Source organism: Callorhinchus milii, unplaced genomic scaffold (genome assembly GCF_018977255.1).
Source record: "Callorhinchus milii isolate IMCB2004 unplaced genomic scaffold, IMCB_Cmil_1.0 Scaffold4, whole genome shotgun sequence".
Taxonomy (NCBI): domain Eukaryota; kingdom Metazoa; phylum Chordata; class Chondrichthyes; order Chimaeriformes; family Callorhinchidae; genus Callorhinchus; species Callorhinchus milii.
Window position 1 is genome coordinate 5192711 of NW_024704745.1, and position 27303 is coordinate 5220013.

The 27303-nt window shown below is 47.4% G+C and overlaps 1 protein-coding gene across 1 annotated transcript in view; it reads right to left on the reverse strand.

Annotated features, from left to right (window-relative positions):
• Positions 1–3546: 3546 nt before the first annotated feature.
• The window catches only part of sim2 (SIM bHLH transcription factor 2), a 56859-nt gene continuing 33102 nt past the window's right edge, over positions 3547–27303 (reverse strand). Inside the window, exons 4-11 of the mRNA XM_042334013.1 lie at positions 21246–21354; positions 15997–16082; positions 14720–14919; positions 14078–14184; positions 12352–12499; positions 9623–9788; positions 7890–8310; positions 3547–4448 (exon numbers count right to left, since the gene is read on the reverse strand). Of these exons, the coding sequence (XP_042189947.1) occupies positions 3724–4448; positions 7890–8310; positions 9623–9788; positions 12352–12499; positions 14078–14184; positions 14720–14919; positions 15997–16082; positions 21246–21354 (1962 nt within the window). The 3' untranslated portion in view covers positions 3547–3723. The remainder of the gene's footprint in view (positions 4449–7889; positions 8311–9622; positions 9789–12351; positions 12500–14077; positions 14185–14719; positions 14920–15996; positions 16083–21245; positions 21355–27303) is intronic.

The following is a 27303-nucleotide window of genomic DNA, read 5'->3' on the forward strand; positions in this document are numbered from 1 at the left end:
CTGTCTCTCTCTTAAACATCCCTGGAAACTCCATCTCTACAGCTTTGTCAAACAGAGCTTTCCACATCCTCACAACCCTCTGTGTGTGAGGAAACGCTTCCTGACCTCAATTCTAACTGTCCTTTGTTTTGATTGTCCTACACCCCTGCCGCCTCTCCCCCCCACCCTCTCGCACCCTCCCCATCCCCTCACCCACAAACCCCATTGGATCTCTCCACCAAAATGAGAATCATCCACTATGTAACTTTCACTAACGTTCATTATTTTTGAATACCTCAGTCAAATCACCCCATCAATCTCCTCTTCTCTAAGGACTATAGCCCCCGTCTACTCAATCTCCAACACTTGTCCTGGTTTTGCCTGGTTTTGTACACTGACATTTGTTCATCACTGAACAAATCTTCTTATAATAATCCCTGCATTTGCATTTGATATTGTGTCTTATTACGTCATCGAGATGTCTTAAAGCGTTTCACAGAATACATTGTAAAGACGATTGACTATATTTTGTGGGCGAAATGCAGCAGCCAATTGCACACAGCAATGTCCCACAAACAATCGGGGATTGAGTGACCAAATTATTTATTTATTAGAAGAGATTATTACCCGCAGAAAGCGATCTTCTAGTCAACCGGGTTCCTACTTACTGCTAGGTAATCAGAGGCGTGTGAAGTATGGAAACTTGCCTAAGATTTTGCCCTGGCCAGGAATCAAACCCGGTTCCTCTCGCTTGCGAGACGAGTGCCCTAACCACTCCGCTACAGGACTCCACATCCCGCAGTTACCAGGCATTTGAGAGTTTTCTGTCCTTAGCTTCCCAATAACCTACCCCATGGAGCCACCTGATCAGAAGATGCGCATTTATATTTTCCATGTTAGCTAAAAATACAATCTGGAAGATAAATGTAGACTTTGTGTGTGCACACATTCTAGAAGACATCCGACCAGATAAATTCTTTTTACTTTTGATTGAGGACTAGCTATTGATTTCTACTAATGAGCTTTTAATGCTCTGAAATTTGGATCATTTTTCTTCCCTTCTCCCCTCCTTCTTCTTTCTCTCTCTCTCCCTCCCCTCTTTCCATTTCTAAATTGGCGCCCCCACTATAAATAACTGGAGGCTTGACCTTCAGCTCAATGTTCGCCACTTTGATTTCTTTTGTGTACGTTTGCCAGTTCTTCTGTCCCTGTCAACACATTTTTCTGAAATCCCCATTAATCAGCACGATATTAAAAGAGTCTCACTTTAGTCCAAAGCCATAGTTTCGGACGGATTGCCAAACCTTTTACACACATCGAGAGCGCTTCCTGTAGAACAAAGGACTTTCAATCAGTCAGTCTCAGTCTACTCAACATGTGAAACTTACGCTCGCTTTCGTCGTTTATACTTAATATTCTTTTCTTTTGATATCGCGGCTTTCACCTCGAGACAATGTCTTCAAAGCGCTTCACAGGATTTACTGTGAAGTTTAGTCGCTGCATATTTTCGCCACAAAATATACAGTCAATCCACTTTACAGTATATCCTGTGAAGCGCTTGGAGACATCTCGAATATGTGATAAAGGCGCTGTATCAAATGCAAGGATTATTATTATTATTTTGTGGGCAAACGTGGCAGCTAATTTGTGCACAATTGCTGTCCCACAAACAACCATGAAGTGCATAACGAATCTTATCCAGGGGATTGTTGGCCAGGACTCTGGAAGAGAGAAACTCACTCCTCTATTCCCAATAGCGCCGTGCGATCTCTAACATGCACCCGAACAGGCAGACAGAACCTCGGTTTAATATCTCATCTGAAGGAAGGTGCCTCTAACATTGCAGCGCTCCCCCCACCACCCATAATAATAATAATAATAATAATAATCCTTGCATTTGATATAGCGCTTTTCACGTCGGGAGGACGTCCCAAAGCGCTTCACAGAACATACTGCAAAGTGAATTGACTATATTTGTGGGCGAACGCGGCAGCCAATTGCGCACAGTAATGTCCCACAAACAGTCGTAGATTGAAAATGACCAATTAATTATTGTTTTTGGTTTTTGAAGGGATTATTATTAGGCGTGTGGAGTAAGGAAACTTGCCCAAGGTTTCGCCCTCTGCCTGGAATTGAACTCAGGTCTCTCACTTGCAAAGCGAGTGCTCTAACCACTGAGCTACAGGACTCCCCCTCTCTCCCCACCCCAGCACTTCACTGGAGGATCAGCTTAGAGCCATGAATTCAAAGTCACAGACGTAGGGGCTTGAACTCCAACCCAGAGGTGAGAGTGCTACCACCGGCTGACACCAGTGCAGCAAACACATTTTGTTCAGGGTTGACCGCAAGAACCAAGTCATTCAGAACATCTCGGTTCCAGCAGTAATGCATCATATTAATAATAATAATTCTTGCATTTAATATAGTACCTTATCACATCATTGAGATGTCTCAGAACACTTCACAGAATATACTATCAAGTGGATTGACTGTATATCTTTTGGGAGCACCGAGGCAGGCAACTGCGCACAGCAGTGTCCCACAGACAGTCTTGGATTGAGTGATCAAATTGTTATTACTTATTTCGTTTTTTGTTTTTGAAGGGATTATTATCCTCAAAGTGATCAGCCAAATCGACTAATCGGGTTCCTTCTTCCTAGATAAGCAGAGGGATGTAGAGTAAGGAACCTTACCCACGGTTTCGCCCTGCCCGGGAATCAAACCCGGGTCCTCTTGCTTGCGAGGCGAGTGCTCTAACCACTTCGCTACGGGACCCCAATTGGTAACTTCTCTATGAATCGCTGCCCATAAACGATCGTCTGTTTTGATGACTGACATTTAATGCAACACATCCCTCCTCGGGAATCTGAAATTCGTCACAATAAAACTTCCCTCTTTTACGAGTAATTTGAGACACAATATGGGCAGTATGGCTTGGAAGAACCAGGAAACTTTAGATCTAAGTTTTCCAAAGCTTCCCACTCTGCTGTAGACCAAGCCACAGAGAATTCACTTCTACCAACATCTCCATTATTGTAGCATGTGATGACTAGGATGGTAGAAGGCAAACTGATGGACCTTGGTTCCTATGTTCCTTATAATACCTGCAAGGGTTCTGAGGTGAGTTTCCATTTGACATTGTCAATGCATTGGCAGTTGTATATACAGTGAAGTCATATGGTAAATGCTGTTCGTTGGGAAAGCATATTTTAATGAACTTAAAGGTGAGGCTAATGCCTTAATACAACATTCTGTGAGCCATTTCCACATGCCCGTACGCTGCATATTGCACAAGTGATCAATTATTTTGTTACTGCTCTACGCAGGGCACGCTGAGCTTAAGCTTTGAAACCTTGGAGGAAAGCGAGGGAGGGTAGGAGGAAGAGAGAGAGTGGGAGGGAGAGAGGGAAGGAGGGAGCGAGGGAGGGAGAGAGTGAGGAGGGGCGGGAGCGAGAGAGAGGGGGGAGGGAAGGAGAGAGGGAGAGAGCGAGGTAGGGAGAGAGAGATGAAGAGAGGGATGGAGGGAGGCAGCGAGGGAGCGTGGGAGGGAGAGAGAGAGAGGGGCAGATGGAGGGGGAGAACGAGGGAGGGAGTGTGGTGATCTTTCAGCTTCAGAAATGCAAAGCTTCTTCGCCGATTGCTGGGACAGCTGAACGAATGGGGAGCCTTCCCTGGCGGGGCCTGTGCCTGGGAAAGTGTAACAGAAGTTCTCCTCTCACAACAAGGCAAGGTCAGGATTCCTCGTCACCTCCCGTTGGTGATGATGACCGAGGTCCCTATGTAATGCGGGAGGACACACTCTGGCTGGGGGTCCGGTGAGGAGTTGAGCGCGGGGCTGGGGTCCCTGTAGGTAAGAGAGTCCCTCTCGTGGGCGCAGTAGCCTCGGTTGTCCATGATGTAACCAGCCACAGCACAGGACGACCTCTGGAAGGAGGAATTCTTGGCAAAGAGCTGGCTGTAGGTCAGGGAGCCCAGGTGGGATTGTCCGGAGGGTCCCATACCCACTGCCTCCGGCTGCTGTTGGCGTCCTCTCCCATCGCAGAGTTTGGGCATCGCTCCTACGCTACTCATGCCGTCTGCGCCAGTTTTGTGCCGGCTGCCGGGCGGGTACAGTAACTCCTTCCCGCAGGTCCGCCTGGGCGGCTCGTACGGCACCTGTCCCGGGAAGAGCTGCCGGCTTATCCTCCCCGTGGTTTTGGCCGGACGGCAATCCAACTTGGCCAACATGGAATTGCTCATGGTTGTCAGGAAACCCTTCCCGTGGGCGGGGGCCATTTCCTCCCGCCGGTACGCCGCCTTGCACTCTTCCTTCACCGCACCGCGCGGAGTGGGCGGGAGCTCCATCTTGCTCAACTTTGCGGGGTTAACGTACGCCTCCGCCTTGTACTCGCCGTCCAGCCCGGTCGGCGCGCAGCTCGGGAACCGGGAAGGTGCCGCAGTCTCGCAATGCCTTCGGTTGGGCAACGCTTCTAAACAGAATGAGACTGTTAGTGAGGAGCGGGCGGGTTCTGGCCCGACATTGTGCACGCACACCCGCAAGCAGCGTCGCCCGTGACGGGTTTTTGGGGGTCATCCGGGTGTCTGACACACACGGAAACCCATCACCGTGCTTAAGGAGTCTCCAAACCAAACTGAGAATTCCATGCATCCCACCTACACGTGGAAATCCCGACGACAGATTGCTGGAATGGAATGTGCACTCTCTCTCTCCCTGGAGGGACACCTCCCGCTTACCTAAATCCAGAAAGTATTCGGCGCAGGCTGGCAAGAGACAAGGCTTAGGGGACCCCAGAGTGTGTTGTGGGAACTGCTGGAGTCTCACCAGCTAAAACGTAGCTTGCCATTGAGAGCACTGTCTGACAAGCTTTGCCACTGCTTGTCCAACTAGGACCGCTCTACCTGTTAGGGCTATGTCTTACAGGGTTAATAGGAGCTGAATGGGATTATTCGCTGCCCCCAGTGACTGGTCTGCCCTTCTAAGTCCCGCCGATGAGTCAGGCTGGGCTGTGCTGCCATCAGCAGTAACTAATTTTCACTCTTGCAAAGAGAGAGAGTCAAAGTCAGTTGAAACAACAACGATGTGTGTTTCTCTGAGTTATAATAAATAGCTGCCGTCTGGACAGTAAGATTAAGGCTGTCATTTAATCTGCAGGCTCCCGCAGAGGTTAATAAACTGTTCAGACTTTGCTGTCACCGACCGGGCCACCGTTAGAACACCTCGATTTAATTATTGGGTTATAACTCACTTGGAAGCCATCTATTATCCAACACATACGGATTGAATTCACGTCCCATTTATACAGTGGTACGAGCCCGGGAATCCCCATTATGAGGAGATCTGCAGATCAAGTTCCTATGCGATTGCCAAAGTATCAGACTACCAAAGGCGATGTATGATGCAGTGCATTTTGATATTAAATCTCTGTTCTGAAACATATTTCACAACTGTCCCACAAACAAGCCCACAAAGTGAACAAGCAATTTTTTTTATTTGGGGTAGGGTGTATGTGTGGGGGTGGGGGGGGGGGGAGTGGGTGCGGGGATTGTTGGCCAGGACACTGGGAGAAACGCTCTTCCCTTTTCCAATATCGCCACGGGATTCTAACGTCCACCGGAACAGACACTGACCGGTTTAACAATACATAATCCTTGCTTTTGATGGAGCGCCTTATCACGTCCTTGAGACGTCTCGCAGCCCTTCGCAGGATATACTATAAAATGCAGTAACCGTGTATTTTGTGGGCTAAATGTGACAGCCAGTTGCGCACAGCAATGTCCCACAGCCGAGGAGTGAGTGACCAATTGTATTTTGGGGGACTGTTGGCCAGGACGCAGGGAGAAAGAAGCTCCCTTTAACATCCACCTGAACACGCAGATGGGATCTCGGTTTAACGTCTCATCTGAAGGACGGCACTCCATCATTGCAACGTACCCCATCACTGCATTGGAGTGTCAGCTTAAACTACGTAATCTTGACATGGACTCCGAGGCAAGAGTGCTACCACTGCACCAGAATTTGAGATGTGTCCACATTACAGGTACGGTATCAAACGCAGGATATTATCTACAGTATTATATTATATAGTCTATTATAAGGCAGGGTATTATAACCCTTCACTAAGCCTCCGCATGACTGAGAAAAAAGTCATTGGAGATTTCACTATAGCACTTGGGTTAAGCACGGTGGGTGATGGGTTTCTGTCTGTGTCAGGCACCCGGCTGACCAAAAAAAAACTTTGGAGATTTGTGGGCAAGCAAGTGATGTCAATGAACTGTAAAAGAGTGTTGAGCAGAAGTCGCTGGGAACACTCAGCAGGTCAGGCAGCATCTATGGAGAAAGGAAAGTATCTCAACGTTTTGGGCCTGTTGGGCCCCAGTTCTGGGCCTCAGTTTTCTCCTTTGACTGCCTTGCCTTGCCTCCCCCACCCTCTCTGTTTGCCCTTAAAAGCCTCTGCCTCCCAACATGCCCCAGTTCTGATGAAGGTTCGTGGACCCGACACGTTGACTCACTTTCTTTTCTCCGTAGATGCTGCCCTGACCTACTGAGCGTTCCCAGCGACTTCTGTTTTTGTAAAAGAGTGTTGGCTCACTCAAGTAGCGCTCTTACTCCAGGGTTAGAAGGTCGTCCGTTCAAGCCCCCACATCGGGGACTTTGAGCTTGCATAGTCTAGGCTGACGTTCCAGTGAAGTGCTGGAGGTTGGGGGGTGTTGAAAGGAGTGTTGCATTATCAGAGGTGTTGACCTTCTGATGAGACGTTACTCATATAGAAATATTCAAAAAACACAGTCACTGCACTTTACAGCAATAACTGTGAAGTGCTTTATAATAATGCTTGCAGTTGATATAGCACCATATCACTTCTCAAAACACTTCACAGGATTTGCTGTAAAATGCAGTAACTTTGTATTATTAGGCGAACGCAGCAGCCCAATTTGCACCAGCGATGTCATGCAAAACAGCCATGAAGCGAGCGGACGACTTTATCTGCGGGACTGGTAGAGAGAAACTCCCTTTTCTTTTCAAGTGGTGTCCAACACCCCAGCTCGGGGAGGCCCTACCATGACTGAGAATAAAATGTCAAATGTTATGGGACGTCCTCTTGACGTGAAAGGCGCTGTGTAACTTGTACTGTATTGCACTGGAGTGGGATCTTTAGCATAATGTTAAGGAACAGTTTAAGAAATACCGCAAGATTTTAGCCCAATGTTTCCCGTGCTGAACCAGGTGGGATTACTCCCCACTTTGATTATAATATTAATAATAACCCTTGCTTTTGATATAACCCCTCAGCAGGTTGTTGAGACGTCTCAAAGCGCTTCACACAATATATTGTAAACAACAGCAAGATTACATTTGTATAGCGCCTTTCACGTCAGGAGGACGTCCCAAGGCGCTGTAAAGTGGATATTTTATGGGCGAGACGCGGCAGCCAATTGCGCACAGCAGTGTCCCAAAAACAGTCATGGATTAAGTGACCAAATTGGTATTATTTACTTTTTTTTAAAGGGATTATTACCCCCAGAGAGTGATCTGCCAATCGACTAACAACAGCAGTGTCCGACAAAGAATATATTGTAAAGTGAATTGACTGTGTATTTTGTGGACGAAACGTGGCAACCAATTGCGTACAGCAGTGTTCCGCAAACAGCCGTCGATTGAGTGGCCAATTTTTTTTGGGGGGGAGATGGATTATGACACCCAGAAAGCGATCCTCCAATCGACTAACAACCGGGTTCCTACTTACTGCTAGGTAAACAGAGGCAGGTGGAGTAAGGAAACCTGCCTGAGATATCGCCCTGCCCGGGAACCGAACCCAGATCCTCTGGCTTGAGAGGCAAGTGCTCTAACCAATATGGTATGGGACTCCACGGGGATGGGGAGCACAGTAGTTTCTAGCAGCGTAACTCACCCCGATAGCTGAGTGTGGGGGAGCAGTAGTGGGAGTCACTGATCTGGGGGTCCTGCAGGCTCTTGGGGGTTGACCGGCTCGGTATCGGGGACGAGCTAGTCACATGCCAGTAGTTGTCGCTGGCCGGCTGAAAGGCTCCCACGTAAAACCTTGGCCCATCACACACCGGCCCCGGCCCCTGAGCTGTCCGCTGAGCGGCCGCCGTCGTCACCTGCTTCTTGTTGGGAAGAGCATGAGGGTCCAGGGTCAAGTGGCCGCAGGCATAAGGGAAAGGCAGCCCGTAGGACTGGGCGCACAGGAGGTCACTGGTCTCCTGATGCGGGACGTTGTCCTGGGGTGATGTGACACTCAGCAGTGGGCTTCCTCCCCAGCCAGCGCCCTGCTCACAATCCCCCTTCTCAGCGTGGAATGAATTGTACGTCTGCAAATGGAACAACAATAATAATCCTTGTGTTTGATAAAGCACCTAATTACGGCTTCAAGACATCTCAAAGCGCTTCACGGGATATACTGTAAAGTCAATTGCCTGTGTATTTTTTGGGTGAAACGCGGCAGCCAATTGCGCACACAGTGTGACCAAACTATTATTTATTTTTGTGGGGGAGAGATTATTACCACTGGAAAAGTGATCCCCCAATCAACTGACAACCAGGTTCCTACTTACTGCTAGGTAAACAATCATGTGAAGTAAGAAAACTTGCCTAATTTTTTGCCCCGCCCAGGAAACAAACCCAGGTTCTCTCGCTTGCGAGGCAAGTGCTCTAACCAATACGCTAAAGGACTCCACAACACCAACAAATTGCTTTTATACAGCGATGGGAAAGGCTTGATGCTGTGATGGGAAGGACGGTAGCGTTGGAAGGATGAGATCAGACAGGAAATATTGCTTGGTGATTAATGGCTGGAAGAGGCTTTCCAGGAAGGATGGTTCAGTTCAGAAATAGCTTGATGCTGTGATGGAAGAACAGCAGGATGGGTGTTCTGGAGGAATAATCATTATATTTGATATTGCGTCTTATCACTTTGTTGAGATGTCACAGAGAGCTTCACAGAATATACCGTAAAGTGAATTGACTGTGTAATAGTAATAATAATAATTCCCACACTCTGGAATTCTATCCCTCAGCCTCATCCCCTCTCTTGCCTCCTTCAAGTCCTGTCTAAAGAGCTTGCTCTTTGACCGCGCCTTCGCCTCTATCTTGAAAATTTGAATGAATCCAGCATCCACAGCCTTTTTAGGGAGAGACTTCTAGATTTCCACTAGCCTTTGTGTGAAAAAGTGCTTCCTGATTTCACTCCTAAATGGTCTGGTTCTAATTTTAAGACTATACCCCCTTGTTCTGGATTCCCCCACCAGGGGAAATAGTTTCTCTGTAGCTACTCTATCAAATCCCTTTATCGTTTTAAACACTTCAATTAGATCAACCCTCAACCTTCTAAGCTGAAGGAAATACAACCCAAGTCTATGCAACCTGTGCTTGTAATTTAATTCTTTTCAGCCATGGTATCATTCTGGTGAATCTGCATTGCACCCCAACCAGGCTAGGGCCAATATATCTTACCTGAGGTATGTATGTGTTTGTGTTTTTTGTTGGGGGGGGGCGGGGGGTGGTGCTGAGGAGAAGGGGTGTGGAGGTGGATGAAGTGGTGTGGAGCGTGGCTGAGGGTGGGTGAGGAAGGTTGGTGTAGGGGGTGAGGAGGGGAATGAGGAGTGGGAGGAAGAAACCTATTACCTGTGGATAAGGAGACGATTTGAGTTTGGATTTCAGTTTGGTAATCTTGGGTTTCAGCTGTTTTCGGCTTTCATGTGAGGTAGACAGTAGCATCTTGTAGGGAAATGAGGACTTGGTCGCTGTCGCCTGGTCCAGAGACAACTGCAGTTCCTTGTATTCGATGTCTCTACAACAGAGGATCATCAGTGAGAAGATCAGAGAGCACGGGATGGCAAGATTGTCAGAGTATTGACACGTGCGGAAACCCATCGCCATGCTTCAGAGAGGCCAAACCAAACTGAGAATTCCATCCATCCCGAGTCAGTGAGCGGCGGTGCCTCGGGAAACCACGGTAAAATGAGCGGGAGATGCGAGAAGCGAGGGCTGAAGGTTTTGGTTGACGAAAGCCGGGCGAGATTGTCCGCGAGGCGAGGAATTTCAAATCTCCCGCCTGTATAACGGGTGCGATAGACTGCCGAGACCACGGGTGGAGGAACTAGCGGTGGTGAGCGACCAGCGAGATTATAGTTCGGCTGCTTCAGGCGCCATCCCTCCTCTCCCCCACCACACCCCCTTGCTGCTTCCCGTAGCCCGCAGGCTGATGCTGCCCCACTGATCACTCGCTCCCGGTCTCTGCGTGCACGTTTTGACTGCTGCCCCGAGCCGCACCCCCCTGAAAATGTTTTTGCTCCCACTCCCCACACTCCGCTACTCCCACTCTGTCGTTCTCTCCCACCGCTCTCCTCGCCTTCTCTCTCTCCTGGACCCCACCATTACCTCCCTCTGCTCCAGCCTGGGCATCCTCCACCAGGCCCATCATGGCTCCCGGCGTTAGTTGTCCCAAAGCAGCTACTACCTCCAAAAGGCAGGTACCCCTTCCCCCTCCCTTATATATACACTCCCCAACATTGCCTACTCCTCAAACTCCATGGTCACTTCTCCCCCACGACCTCAATTCCTCTTTATACCACTCTCCTTATCACCGCCCGCCACCAGCAAACCTATTCGCATTTCCCTCCAAAATGTCTGCTTCCTCTCCAACAAAGCCCTTACTAACCATGAACTCATTCTGGATGAGCACATTGATATTCTTGGGCTTATAGAAACCTGGCTCTCCCCCAGTGATTCCACCCCCTCATTGAAGCCTCCCCTCCTGGCTACACCTTTCATCACACCACCACCCCCACAACCAACATGGCAGCAGGATGACCATCATCTTCCAAGCTTCCCTCGGTCTATGCCCTTATTCCTCTAGTTGTTTCTCCTCCTTTGAGCACCTAACTTCTACCATCCCTCCTCCCTATCGCTCAAATCCTCCTAGTTTACCACCCCCCCCCAAACCTCCTGGCTCCTTCCTCACCGATATCTCCGCTCTCCTCTCATCCCTGTCTCTCTGCACTGAATACCTGCTCATAATGGGTGATAGCAAACTCCACCTGAACTCCCCTTGCACCACCTCCTTGGATTTCACTGCCCTCCTCTCCTCCCTTAAACCTCACCCTCCACATTGACTCACTGACCCACAACTGTGGTCACTCCCTCGACCTCGTCATCATACATGCCCTTGACATTTCCAACCTGTCCATCACGGATAAGGCCATCTCGGACTAATTCCTCTTCTCCCTCTCCTCCCACATCCCCCTTCCTTCTTCCAAACCCTCCACCATTTTTTTCCGCCTCTGGGAAAAAGCTTCCCCCTGAGTCCCTCACAAATGCCCTCTCTTCCTCGAACCTCCTCTCCCTCTGGCCCTCCTCCTGCAGCGACCCTAATGCAGCTGTCAAGCTGCTGAATGACTGGAGCATCCGGGTTTGTGTTTTGAGTGAGTGGAGATGACTGTTGTACCAGGGGGAACGGGTGGGTTTGGAAACAACCCTGGATTTCAGGGGAGCCAGGGAATTGAAGGTTGTGGAGAGACGGTTATTATTATTATTATTATTATTATTATTATTATTATTATTATTATTATTATTATTATTATTATTATTATTATTATAATGCCCTCTCTTCCTCGAACCTCCTCTCCCTCTGGCCCTCCACCTGCAGCGACCCTGATGCAGCTGTCAAGCTGCTGAATGACCTGAAGACTTTCCTATTCGACTGTACTTACGACCACCTCCCACTGGCTCAGAGTCAAGCTCTGCCACTGTTAGGCGCTCTGAGATGATACCATGTGTGTAGGGCACTACATAAGTGCATGTTGTTGTTGTTGTTGTATCCCGCCTACACATGGAAATTCCAGAGATAGATTGCTGGAATGGAATGCGCACTCTCTCTCCCTAGTGGGACGCTTCCTGCTTACCTAATTCTGGAAAATATTAGGCGCAGGTTGGCAAGAGCCAAGACTTGGGGGACCCCAGAGTGTGCGTTGGGGTAACTGCTGGAGTCTAACCAGCTAAACCCACATAGCTTGCCATTGAGAGCCCAGACAACAACAACTTGCATTTATGCAATGCCCTTCATGCGGGGCAGTGTCTCGGAGCTCTTAACAGTGACAGAGTAACACCGAGCTGGCGAGAGAGGGGAGGTGACCATAGGCACGGTTGAAGGTGAATGTCTTTGGGTGCGATCTGAACACGGGCAAGGAGGGGGCAAGGCGGAGGCTGGAAACCATCATGTAGGGGTGATTTGATTCCGACATTCCATTGCCTAGCAAGTCACCTTGGAGCCAGCTGAGGCCCATAGAGATCCCCTGCAGCCCCCACCCCCAAATAGAGGAGAATCGATGAAGGCGTAACAACAGCTTACTTACGTGAGGACATAATTAACGCTCACAATGCAGTGTGGTCTGGACGAGCGGCTATTGTGTACAATGGTGGCGTAGCTCTGAACCCAGACCCATCCTCCGTGTTTGGACAGCAGCCGGTAGTACTTGGTGGTGACTTGTCCTTTGACCAACACTTCTCCAGAAAGAGAAAGCAGAGTTAATGGTGGTTTGGATTCTTTAGTGAGGGATCTCTGTAGCATAGTGGTTGGCCCGCTCGCCTCACAGGCGAGTGGACCCGGGTTCAATTCCCAGGGCAGGGTGAAACCTTGAGTAAGTACTCTTCACGCTTCTGTTTACCTAGCAGTAAGTAGGAACTCGGTTGTTAATCAATTGGTGGATCACTTTCTGGGGATAATAATCCCTCCCACACCAAAAAAAAACGTGGTCACTCAATCCACGACGGTTTGTGGGATAATATTGCTGGACGTAATTGGCTGCTGCGTTTCGCCCACAAAATTCACAGTCAATTCACTTTACAGTATATTCAGCGAAGTGTTTTGAGACGTCTCATCGACATGATAAGGCACGATCTCAAATGCAAGAATTATTATACTGTTGTAGTAAAGAAAAGCAGGGTCAGCTAGCTCGGTCGGTGGATGTCTCACCTCTGGGTCAGAAGGTTGTTGGGTTCAAGCCCCCACAAGGGATTTTTCACTCACAGTCGAGGCTGATGCCCCAATGCAGCGCTGGAAGAGAGCAGGTTGGTGCCGTCCTTTGGATGAGAAGCTAAGCTCATTGGTCACAAGGAGGGAACTAGTACAGGAGAGGATATAGTTTGGAATGAGTTGGAACTCGTGGAGTATGGAGTTGGGGACGTCTAAGGTTATGATAATAATCCTTGCATTTGATATCGTGCCTTATCACGTCACTGAGTCATCATAAAGCGCTTCACAGAATACACTGGAAAGTGAATTGACTGCATACGTTGTGGGCGAAATGAGGCAGCCAATTGTGTACAGCAGTGACTCACAAACAGTCGTGGATTGAGTTACCAAATTATTATTTTTTCTTGGAATGAATTATTATTCCCTGGAAAGCGATCCGCCAATCGTCTAACAACGGGATTCCTACTTACTGCTATGTGGAGTCCTGTAGCTCAGTGGTTAGAGCACTCGCTTTGCAAGCGAGAGACCTGAGTTCAATTCCAGGCAGAGGGCGAAACCTTGGGCAAGTTTCCTTACTCCACACAGAGCCTAATAATAATCCCTCCAAAACAAAACAATAATAAATTGGTCATTTTCAACCCACGACTGTTTGTGGGACATTGCTGTGTGCAATTGGCTGCCGCGTTCGCCCACAAATATACAGTCAATTCACTTTACAGTGTGTTCTGTGAAGCGCTTTGGGATGTCCTCCTGACGTGAAAAGCGCTATATCAAATGCAAGGATTATTATTATTATTAAACAGAGGCATGTGGAGTAAGGAGAACTGACTAAGATTTCGCCCTGTCTGGGCATCGAACCTGGGTCCTCTCGTTGGCGAGACGAGTGCTCTAACCAATATGCTCACAGGACTCCAAAAGCATCGTGACAAATGCATGAATAAGGGTTTCAGCTGGTGGCATGAGTGTGTGGGGTGTTGTTATGGGGAGATAGGGACACAGGTGGGAGATATTTAGGACATGTCACCTTTACTGGAACTGGTGAGAGAATTCATGATTGTTAAGAACTCAAAGTAATGTCACATCCCAGGAGGAGAATTGTTACTCACACATATGATGGGCGTATCTCAAGTGAAAGACATCACAACCATGGACGTGATGGTACAGAGTCTTCTCTATCAGGTCCTGAGGCTCGTATCCAGTTAGTTCCGCCACCCTGCAGAGCAGAGTGGAGACAACAGACAATAGACAACGACGATCTGGGAACTGAACTGAGACAGAGGGAGATTCGAGGGAGGGAGTAAAGACAAAAAGTGATGGGGTGGACATTGCCACATCCCAGCAACCCTCATCAGTGTTCCTCTGGAGTTGTGACTGTCCCCCCACCTCCCTCCCTCCTTTCAGGATGGGGATCAGACTGGAGGGATGATAGTAGGACCTTGGCTAAAGCCACACTCAGTAGGGAAAGTCAACAGGGGGAGCCAGTGGAGCCTGGCAAGGACTGGGGTGATAGTTGTGCTGAGTTTGGTACGGGTGAGGATATCGGCTTGGGGGAGGTTGCAGAGGTTAGAGGCACCTTGATAAAGATCTCGGCCACTGACGCGAAAGGCGCTATATGAATGCAATTCGTTGTCATTGTTGCTGTTGCATTTATGTAGCACTCTTCGCAAGCGGTTGTGTTTCAAAAGGGTACTAATTTCTGGTCTCAGTAGACTTCCAGAGCATCCGAGTAGTGGGATGTTTGGCCTTACCTGGAGTCCAGGAATATGAGCTTGAGGTCCAGGCTGGCTCTGAACATAAACATGTTGCTGTGTAGCTTGATCTCGGTGATGGCACTGGGTGGCAGTGAGTGGCCCACAGCCACCAGCCCCACAATCTGGTAACAGCCGTCGTACAGCGTCACGTCAAAGACAAACTGGCGGATTTTCAAGTAGCCACTGCAATGAATAACCTGGCCAGGAAAAGAGGGGTCGGGGGGTTTGTGCAACCATCAACACAACAACAACAACAAATTACATTTAAAGAATCTTACAGCACAGAGGGAAGGCCATTCGGCCCATCGTGCCCTTGGACGGCTCTTTAAAGAGCAATTAGTTCTACTCCTCCGCTCTTACTGCAAATTGTTCCCTTTTAAGTACCTATCCAATTCGCTCTGGTAAATCTTCTTTTCACCCTCTCCAAGGCCGTGACATCCTTCCAAATGTCTGGTGCCCAGAATTGAACACAATATTCCAACTGAGGCCTAACCAGTGATTTGTAAAGGTTTAGCATAGCTTCCTCGCTTTTGTATTCTATTGACTATATATTATATATAAAGCGCTCCAGGACACTACCCTGAGTGAAGGGTGCTATATAAATGCAAGTTGTTGTAATATACAATTATATAGAACCTTTCATGTCGGAAGGATGTCCAAAGGCGCTGGACAGTTAAGGGTTTGTTTCTGAGATGGGGGGGTTAAAATCAAGTAGGTTGGAGGGTAGGAGGGGCGGGAATATGGCCGAAGGCACGGTCAGAGAAGAAGGTCTTGACATGGGCCTTGAAGGAGGCGGAAGGATTCGGAGATGAAGTTCCAGAGGGCGGGGGCAGAAAGGCTGAAGGCCCTTCTGCCAATGGAGTATATTTATTTTTTGAAGGGATTATCACCCTCCCTGAAAAGCAATCACTTGGGTTCATACTTGCTGCTGGGAAACAGAGTAAGAAAACTTGCCTAATGTTTCGTCCCTCGAGGCAAGCGCTCTTAACCAATACGCCACAGGACTCCACAATCAAGAGAGCTAACCAGGGCTGGACTCTGGAATCAGGCTTGTTTGGCGTTCCAGCCCTAAGTGCTATTTGGGCACCAGTATAGAGCTGGGTGGTAGAGAGAGGTATGGGGAGTCTGCAAAAGACAGCTGTAAAAATAGAGCACTTCCTTATTGAAATAAACCTTTCTTTTTGTGATTATAACCCTCAGCATAAGTTTTGTTTTCTGGTGTGACCCATGCCCTCCTCCACGTCCTTTGAAATCCTGGTTTCGTCTTTTCTTACCTTGTAACCGCCGCACGTCAAGCCCGCGTTTCGTTTGGCCAGAACGCATTTCATTCTCAGAAAGAAGGAGCGCTCAATCTCGTACTCTGCAAGGGAACAGGAGCACGATCAGTGTGTTAGTCTGCAACACACGCAGGCGTTATTATACTTTTATTGGTCAGCTGGGGGTCTGACACATGTGGAAACCCATCACCGTGCTTAAGAGTATCCAAACCAAGCTGAGAATTCCATGCATCTCTCTTACACATCGAAATCCCGGAGATAGATTGCTGGAATGGAATGCGCACTCTCACCCTGGAGCGACACATCCTGCGTATCTATTAGGCGCAGGTTTGCAAGAGCCAAGTCTTGGGAATCCCAGAGTGTGCTGTGCGTTGGGGTAACTGCTGGCGTCTAACCAGGCTAAAACCACAAAGCTTGCCCATTGAGAGCACTGTTTGGCAAGCTCTTTCGCTGCTTGTCCTGCTAGGACCATCCTGCCCGTTAGGGCTTTGCCTCACAGGGTAAATAGGAGCTGAGTGAGAGGATTCCCTGCCCCCGGTGACTGGTCTGCCCTTGCAGGTCCTGCCGATGAGCCAGGCTGACTGCACTGTCATCAGTAGTGTCCTGGAGTACTGCTGCCTGGCTCAGGAACCCAACCCTGATAATTGTATTATACAACACAGGAGTGTGAGAAGCCAGTATATCAGTGTGTTATTTTAAAGGAGTGTGTTTTTTTTTTGGTCAGCCGGGTGTCGGACACATGTGCAAACCCATCACCACGCTTAAATATTCAAGCTTATCCAAGAGTGTCCAAACCAGCCTGAGAGTTCCACATATTTAGGCCACCTGTACATGGGAATCTCTCTGTATCTGGAATCGAATACGTACTGTCTCCCTAGAAGGATTTGTCCTGCTTACCTAATTCCGGAAAGTATTAGGCGCAGGTCAGCAAGAGCCAAGACTTGGGGAGCCCAGAGTGTGTATTGGAGTAATTGCTGGAGTCTAACCAGCTAAAACTGCATAGGTTGCCATTACCACATAGCACTGTCTGGCAAGCTTTACCGCTGCTTGTCCAGCTAGGAAAAGAGGGGTCAGTGTTTTGGCCTGCAGGGTTAACAGGAGGGTTCCCTGCCTCCAGTGCCAGGTCTGCCCTTCCAAATCCTGCAGGTGAGCCAAACTGGCTGAGCTGTCATCAATAATGGAGAAGGGAGAGATAACCACAGGTGTCGAGATGTCTCAAAGCGCTTCACTGGATATACTGTAAAGTGGAGTCAATGTGCATGGCAGCCAGTTGTGCACAGCAGTGTCCCACAAACAGCCATGGAGTGAGTCACTAATTTTATTTAGGGGATTGTCAGCCAGGACACCGAGAGAGAGAGAAACTCCCTCCTCTTTTCGAATAGCACTGCGGGATCTTTAACATCCACCTGAACAGGCAGACGGAACCTTCGTTTAACATCTCATCCGAAGGACGGAGGATCCTGTGAAGCGCTTTGCTTTGAGATGACATGAAAGGCGCTGTGTAAAATGTATGGACTATTTATTTACCTGTCAATCATTCATTAAAAAGTGCAAGGACTTTTATCAGTCAGGACTTTTATCATTGTCACGCAAAGAGTCACTTCCTGACTCTTTGCGTGACAATGCCTTGCACAAATTAATAATAATAATAATAATCCTTGCATTTGATATAGCGCTTTTCACGTCGGGAGGACGTCCCAAAGCGCTTCACATAACACACTGTAAAGTGAATTGACTGTATATTTGTGGGCAACGCGGCAGCCAATTGCGCACAGCAATGTCCCACAAACAGTCGTAGATTGAAAATGACCCATTTATTATTGTTTTTTGTGTTGGAGGGATTATTATCAGGCGTGTGGAGTAAGGAAACTTGCCCAAGGTTTCGTCCTGCCTGGAATTGAACTCAGGTCTCTCGCTTGCAAAGCGAGAGTGCAAAGCGAGTGCTCTAACCACTGAGCTACAGGACTCCACGACTCCATGTCTGCAGATGACATCCCCAAGAGGGAGCATTGGTTTGCCAAGTCGCTTTACAGAATCATAGAATCTTACAACATAGAAGGAGGCCATTTGAAAGAGCCTCCAACTAGTCCCAATCCCCTGGTCTTACCTCATTGTCTTGCAGATTTTTCCTTTTTAAGTACCTATCTAGTTTCCTTTTGAAAGCTATTATCGAATCTGCTTCCACCACCCTTTCAGGCAGTGCGTTCCAGATTGTAACAACTCTCTGGGTAAAAAAAAAATTCCTCCTCATCTCCCCTCTAGTTCTTTTGCCGAGAACACACAGGAAATCCCGTGAGGCGCTTTGAGACGTTCTCCTGACCTGAAAGGTGCAGTATCAAATGCAATAATCATCATCATCAGTGATGTTACTCTAGGTGGTTCTGGCTGCAGGGTTGCATGATGATGCATTGGGTTGGCTCCAATGCAGCGCGAGATGCCAATTGCATGCTTCACGCTCCAGTGTCATCCTGTGTGCCAACCCACCAACATGAATCTAACTCCATGCGTCGTCAGAAGGTGACTTGGCGGAGTCCACTGGAGTTTATGGTTGGAGCACTCGCCTCGCAAGCGAGAGGATCCGGGTTCAATTCCCAGGCGGGGCAAAACCTTGGGCAAGTTTCCGTATTCCGCATGCCTCTGGTTACCTAGCATTAAGTAGGAACCCGATTGACGGATTGCTTTCAGGAGGTAATAATCCCTCCAAAAAATAGATCAATAAATTTGGTGACACTCAATCCACGACTGTTTGTGGAACATTGGCTGCCACATTTCACCCACAAAATATACACTTTACATTTTTTTTTACTGTATAATATATTCTGTGGTCACTGGACCTCTCCCCTCACCAATGTCTTTGAGCCACATTAATAATCCTTACCCCTTGTGTTTGATACAGCACCTTTCACTCCCTTCTCGTTTCACACAGTGCCGTGAAATTGGCATATTTGGAGGATTGTTGGCTTGGACACCGGTGGACAGAAACTCCCTTTTTACACATTGTGCCGCAGAATCTTTAACGTCCACCTGATCAGGCAAAGAATGGATCTCGGTCTAACGTCTCTCCTGAAGGACAGTGCTGACAATGGGGCACTCCCACCCTCACCAAACTTGTGCTGGAGGGTCAGGTGGAGTTAAGGGACTTGGGGAACAGCCAGCGTTGGCAAGGTGTGGCTGGCACCAGCCGAGACGTATTGAATAATGTCACACTAGGGAGTCGAGGACACAAGCCAGCAGCAGCCCCAGTGCTTTTGAACACGGAGCCAGTGGGTCAGGTTGATTCTGTCGATAATTTGTATAGTTTTTCATCACTCACCTTCCCAAAGAAAACAACGCACACCATAAAGCACGCCCTTTCTCATCAGAACGACTTGGCTGTCACGCGTTCCAACTCTACCCATGCCTGACAGGTCCTACACACACAGAGTCTCACACGCACAGATGCACACACACACTCACACGCACAGATGCACACACACACAGACACTCACACGCACAGATTCACACACACACTCACACTCACAGATGCACACACACAGACACAGACACTCACACGCACAGATGCACACACACATTCACACTCACAGATGCACACACACAGACACAGACACTCACACACACAGATGCACACACACACTCACACGTGGGTTCACATACACCCATATTCAGACAGTCACACACAGACACACACACACAGACTCTCTCTCTCACACACACATTGAGACTCACACATGGACATAGAGTCAAACACACACACACACAGTCACTCACACGCACAACAAACACAAACACACAAGCACGCACACACATAGTGTTACCAATAATAATCCACCACGGCATTTCTGGGCCCATCAGGGTGATACACCAACTATTTTCACTCAGTGAATCCTATTCAAGTTAAAGAGGCAGCGAGATCCTGTTCAAAGTGGCCTTGAGTGGCTTTAAAGCGCGCTCACGGCTTACACTGTGTCTCCAGTGCTTCAGTAACAGGTATGGACACTGCGGTGGGCAGCCCGGGTGCTGAGATGTGCAGACAATTCAGAGACCCCAGCCTGCTGGCCAACCAGATTGCCCAGGAAATTTGTACTCTAAACATCCCCCCGGACCACCGGGCGCCTGCCAGTGGTTTAAGGGTTAAATCCCGCTGACACACGAGGGAGCAAAATGAAAGAATTCGAGCGATCTTTTACATTGATCAACAACGCTCACTGCTACCCCGTCGTTTTGTGGACAGGCGCCTTGAAAGTGTCCTCTGAATCCCTGTATTATTTTGAAAACGTCAATCAGATCACCCCCTCAACCTTGTAAACTCAAAGGAATACAGACTAAGAAACCTGTCCTCCTAATGTAACCCTTTAAGCCTCGGTATCATTCTGGTGAATCTGCGCTGTACCCAGTCCAGAGCAAGTATATCTTTCCTGAGATGCGGTGCCCAAAACTGAACTTCAGGATATCAGGGGATCTTTAAAGTCTACCTGAACAGGCAGACACGAGCACGATTTAACATCTCATTGAAGGACGGCACCTCCGACCATGCAACAACCCCCAGCACTGCACTGGAGCGTCAGCTTAGACTATGTGATTCCAAGTCCCGATGTAGGGGCTTGAACCCACAACCTTCTGACTCATTGACAAGAGCGTTACCACGTAGCCAAGCTGACACACGGTATTGTATATTATGATAACATGTTATTTTATATACTATAATGTATTGTAATATATAACATATACCCAATAATTACTTATTGACATTATATTATTTTTTTTATATATGCATTATTTATGGTAAGCAAACATGCTGTGAGCTGGTCAGACATCTCTCTTTAAAACCATACTGTGTGGGTTTTTTTGTGGGCAAGAGCAAGGCAAAATAATAATAGTAATAGTCCTTGCATTTGATATAGCACGTTATCACGCTTTGAGACGTCTCAAAGTGCTTCAGAGAATATACTGTAAAGTGAAATGATTTTATATTTTGTAGGTGAAATGCCCACAGCAGTGTCCCACAGTCGTGGATTGAGTGACCAAATTATTATTTTTTTTGAAAGGATTATTTCCCCTGGAAAATGATCTGCCAATTGACTAACAACCGGGTTCCTACTTACTGCTAAGAAGCGTGTAGAGTCAGGAAACTAACCCAACATTTCGCCCTGTCCGGGAATCGAACCCTGGCCCTCGGGCTTGCGAGGCGAGCGCTCTAACCACTAAGCTACAGGACTCCGCGGCCCGGCATGTGAAGCAGACAATACCTTGCAGCAGGTGTGGATGCAGAGGCTGGTGTGCAGTGAGCACTGCAGTCATCTCATCGTGGTCAGAAGGATGGATATACTCGTAAATGCTATTCCCAGTCAACTCCACCTGTCAACAGACCACACGTCAACCACTGACAACATACTGCACATGAGAATTATCCTTATAATAATCCTTGAATTTGATACAGTGCCGTATCACCTCGCTTCACAGGATATATCATAAAGTGGATTGTGCCAAGTCTTTAGAGACATTTCTTTTGTGTGAAAGGCACTTTAAGTAAGGAACTTGTTGCGGTCCCCAAAGTCTTAGCTCTTGCCAACCTACGCCTTATACAGATGCGTGGAATTTGGTAAGCAGGGTGCATCCCTCCAAGGGAGAGAGAGTGTGCATTCGGCCGATACCATACACAGTCGCTACACTTTACAGTGCTTCCTGTGAAGCACTTTGAGGCGTCCTCCTGACATGAAAGGTACTTTAATGATGATAATGATCCTTGAATCTGATATAGCTCCTTATCACGTCGTTGAGACATCTCAAAGCGCTTCACAGGATATACCGTAAAGTGGAGTGACTGTGTATTTTGTGGAGGAAATGCTGCAGCCAGTTATGCACAGCAATGTCCCAAAAACAGTCATAGAGTGAGTGACTAATTTTATTTGTGGGATTGTTGGCCAGGACACTGGAAGAGAGGAATTCCCTTTTCTTTTCGAATAGTGGCATGGGAGCTTTCACATCCACCTGAACAGGCAAACGGGACCTCGGTTTATCATCTCATCCGAAAGATGGCACCTCTGACAAAGAAACAAACCCCAGCACTGTTTTGTAGCATCAGTTTAGACTATTCCAAGTCCCAATGTGGGATTTGAACCTATAAGCTTCTGACTCAGAGGTGAGTGTTCTGCCACTGCACCAGGCTGACCCATAAGAATGGGAAAAAGTGCTTGGGGTAATGCTCCAATTAATTTACATCCCCTTAAATTCACAGCCCGGCACATGATTGCTTTCATTCACTCAATCCACAACTGTTTGTGGGACACTGTTGTGCGTAATTGGCTGCCGCATTTCGCCCACAAAAATACAGTCAATTCATTTTACACCATATTCTGTGAAGCGCTCTGAGACGTCTAGAAGATGTGAAAAGCGCTATATCAAATGCAAGGATTATTATTATTGTTATTATATTCCTGTGAAATGTTAAAGAAAATTGATCCTTTGATAAGGACACTGGATACATTTCTGTCTGTCAGAATGCCAACTGTTTTAAAATTAACCATAGTCCTTGCAATTTTATATTGCGCCTTTCACATTCGCCCACAAAAAACACACTTTGCAGTATATACTGTGAGCGCTTTTAGATGTCCTCCCAACATGAAAGTCTCCAAACCAAATGCATGAATTATTACAATTTACTGTAAAATGGAATGAACTGTATTATGTAGGATAATGGTGTCGTCAATTTGCTCACAGCAATTTCCGAGACCAATTTAACGTCTGTGACTCTGCTAAAACCTTTACCAACTCCCCTACCTCTGCTCAGCAGGCACTAGCCTGCTCCATGTCCCCCCCCCCCCATCCCTGTCCATTCCACCGTCGTCAGTCGAGCCTTCAAGCCATTCTGCCCCCAATCTCTTGAACTTCATCCTGGCCCTCAGCCTCTCTCCCACCTCCCTTCAAGGTCCATCTCAAGACCTTTCTCTTTGACTGTGCCTTCGGCCATCCTCCCACCTCCAGCCCACATGGCCTCCACCCCTCACTGATTCTAACCTCCAGCTCGGGTGCAACCCATTCACTGTCCAGCGTCTTGTGACGTCCTCCTGATGTGAAAGCCGCTATATAAATATAATTGGTTGTTTTTGTAAACCAATGCTGGCGGTGTTTCAGACCAAGCCGCTTTCCGAAGCTTCCCAGTGGCTTCCCAATCCGGACGTGGCTATTTGAATGTTGCTCATCAGTCACCTCTCTTCCCACACAAAATGTAAGGATTATGATTAATAGCAATTACAATAAATAATCCTTGCACTTGATACAGTGCCTTATCACATCACCAAAACTTCTCAAAGCACTTCACAGTTCTTTTCATTGCATTGCATTGCATTGCTGATTTGTGTACAGCGATGTCCTACAAGCAGCCATGAAATGAATGGCCAATTTTTTTGATCTGAGGGTTTGCTGGCCAGGACAGCATGAGAGAGAAACTCCCTTCTCTTTCCAATAGGGCCGAGGGATCTTTAACATCCACCTGAACAGCAGATGGGACCTCGGTTTAACATCTCTGATAATGCAGCACTTCCCCAGCGCTGCACTGTAGTGTCAGTTTAGACTGTGTAATTCCAAGTCCTGACATAGGCGCTTCAACCCACAACCTTCTGATTCGAAGCGAGAGCACCAACTCTGGTCAGGCTATCACACTATGTTACCCTATGTGAGGGGCGAAAAAATTACAACTTGTTGCTGTTGTTTTATCTGGGATGGGGGTGAGTGGGGTGGGGAGGAGCAGTAGGGTGGGTGTTCTGGATTGATGAGACCAGATGGGCTGAAAGACCTTCTTCATCCAAACCGTCTTCTGTTTTCAGAGATCACTGCGCTGAAAAGTTGATGACAAAACATTTTCCCACACTAGGAAGGCAGAGTTTGGAGCCCAGATTTCAGCCAAGCTTGAACACCCTTCCATTGGAACACCTTGAACCTACATTTTTTTACGCACAGGAAATATCAGTAGGTGCAGATTTCTACTGATAAAATTTGGGCTTTCGGCCATTCTGCCCACGTTCTCTTCAACTCCACCCCGGACTCTCTCTGACTAGCCTCCTCCCTCTCTCATCTCGATCGAGACATCCTAGATTCAACAGAATGATACCATGGCTTAAAGGGTTAAATTATCAGGACAGGGTTTTATAAACTTAGTCTCTATTCTCTTGAGTTTAGAAGGTTGAGGGGTGATCTAATTGAGGTTTTAAAATCATAAAGGGATTCGATAAGGTAGATCTAGAGAAACTATTTCCTCTGGTGGGGGCATAGTCTTAAAAATTGAGCCAGGCCATTAAGGAATGAAATCAAAAAGCTCTTTTTCGCCCAAAGGCTAGTGGAAATCTGGAACTCTCCCCCCCAAAAGGCTGTGGAAGCTGAATCCATTCCCATTTTCAAGACTGAGGTGGAGAGATGTTTGTCAGGTCAGGGTATCAAGGGAAACGGGGCAAGAGCATGTAATTGCAGTTGAGGTACAGATCAGCTGCGATCTTATAGAATGGCAGAACAGGCTCGAAGGGCTGAATGGCCTGCTGCTGTTCCTGTGTTTCAATGAGACCCGCCTCAAGACCTTGACTGCTCGTTCGGTCATCTTTCCCCCCCCCCCCCCCCCCGCTCCCAACCTCACCCCTCCTCGACTCCCACTACCAGCTCAGGTGTCCAAGTCTGCACTGTGAATGTGCTTTGAGGCATCCTCCCGATGTGAAAGGCACTGCGTTCAATGTAAATTCATATTGTATTGTACAGTCGTGGACTGGCACCAACATTCATTTCAGTTCACAGCAAATGCTGTGAGTTAAGATTCAAAATTACCCTGAAAACAGATGGAGAGATTTCACTGAACCCTCCAGATTGATGGTGTAAAAATAAGGTTTATTGTTATTAATAATAATATTGTATATGGCATCAAATGCAAGGCAGTATTATACAATAATAATACGCCCTTGCATTTGATAAAGCACCTATCATTCCTCAAAGCACTTCACAGGAATTTACTGTAAAGTGTCATGAGTCTGTTTTGTGGTTCAACTCAGCAGCCAATTTTGCACACGGCAATATCCCACAACCAGCCGTGAAGCCAATGATCGTTTTTATCTGGGGCATTGACTGTTAGCCAGGACACCGGGAGAGAGAAACTCCCTTGCCTTTTGCAATTGTGTCTCAAGATCTTTATCGCCCGCCTGAACAGGCACAGACGAGATTTCACTTTAACATCTCAAGTGAAAAGCAGCAGCTTTGACACGGCAGCTCTATCCCAGCACTGCATTGGAGCGTCAGCCTAGACTGCGAGCTCACAAGTTCCGTTGCGGAGACTTGAACCTGTAATCTTGACTCAGAGGCAAGTGTACTACTGACTGGGCCAGACTACCAACTTAATGTTGCCCTTCACTCAATAAGTAATGGAGTGATGTTGGTGGGAGAACTCAAATAATTATTTCAATTAAAATATTAAAGTACACTTTGTATTTAAGACAACGGTCTGACACATACAGAAACCCATCACCGCTCATTAGAGTATCCAAACCAGACTGAGAGACCCACATATGTTCGCCAATTACACATGGACATTTCCCTCTAATGAAATGTGCACTCTCTCCCAGGAGGGATCCACCCTGCTTGCCTAATTCTGGAAAGTGTCTCAAAGCGCTACACAGGAATAGAGACTGGGCATTTTGTAGACAAACCTCTTAGGTCCAGATTGGTGAGAGGCAAGGTTTGGGGACTCCAGAGTAACTCATCTGCGCCTGTTCGGGCGGGCATTAAAGATCTTGCGACACAATTGCAAAAGGCAAGTTTCTCTCTCCCGGTGTCCTGGCCAACAGTCAACGCCCCAGATAAAAGCGATCATTGCATTGGGAGTAACTGTTAGGGGTCTAACCAGCTAAAACTGGCTCATTTGGCAGCAATCTCACCTCTGAGTGAGAAGCTTGAGGATTCAAGACCCGCACCGGAACTTGGAACTCGTATAATCTAAGATGTGGAGTCCTGTAGCTCAGTGGTTAGAGCACTCGCCACGCAAGCGAGAGATTTGAGTTCTGTTGCCGGCAGGGCGAAATATTAGGCAAGTTTCGTTACTGCACAAGCTTGCAAGACAAACACGAGACTCCACAAGTTTTCCGCGTAAGGGTTGGAACAAAACGACACAAACAAATCACAGAGGCTCATTACAAAGATAGAGAACTTCCTTCTCTCGCTCGCTCTCCCCCTCAAAAACACACCAGGTTCCTGTTAAAAATGGGAAAAAGTACTTAAAGGGAGAAAACGATGTGCGCTGCCTCTCTCCTGCTCAATGGGTCATGTTTTGTCCCAGTGAAGAAAGGCTGGGAAAGATCTGGGATTACATTAACATATGAAAAGCAAAAGGACCACTTTGATCCTGGATTCTCACCAGGTCAAACCCAACATTGGACGGGTCACAGTTTAGCACGTCGTGTACAAATTGCTTTCTTTACTTGATCAGCCCATCAGATTAAGACCCTATTTTGTTTTAATTTTTAAAAAAATCTATATACGTAGACGACATAAAACGAAAAGAATGGTTGGAAAAAAAAACGCGCTGAAAAACACCGCCAGGTCAAAAAACAAATGTTAAAATATAATTTGGTCGCTCAATCCACGACTATTTCCAGGACACCGCTGTGCACAATTGACTACCGTGTTTCGCCCACACAATATACAGTCAATCCATTTTACAGTATATTTTGTGAAGCGCTTTGAGACGTCTCAACAATGTGGTAAGGGGCTATAACAAATGCAAGAATTATTATTATGATTATTAGTTCATTATTACATTGTAAAAATACTTTTGGATTTTAAGGCATTGACCCCCTCTACACACACACACACACACTTACAAAGCACTATTTTAAGAATATAATAATAATAATCCATACACTTCATATAGTGCCTTTCATCCTTTCACGTTGGGAAGCGATTCATAGGATGTATTGTAAAGTGTAGCGCCCTTTTGTCGGTGAATACGGCAGCCGACACGCACAGCAGTGTTCCACAAACAGCCACGGAATGAGTGATCAATTTATCTGGGGGATTGTTGGCCAGGATACCAGGAGAGAGAAACTCCCTTCTCTTTTCCAATAGCACCATGGGATCTTTAACGTCCATCTGAACAGGAGCCTCAGTTTAACAGCAACAGAGATTAATGGAGAGGGAAAGGGTAAACAAGCACATCTGGTAAAAAGATTGAAGTTAAAGGGTGTATGGAGTCTGGCCTCAATTAGTCCGAGAGAGATTATTTATTTATTTTGGTCAGCCGGGTGTCTGACACGTGCAGAAACTCATCAACGTGCT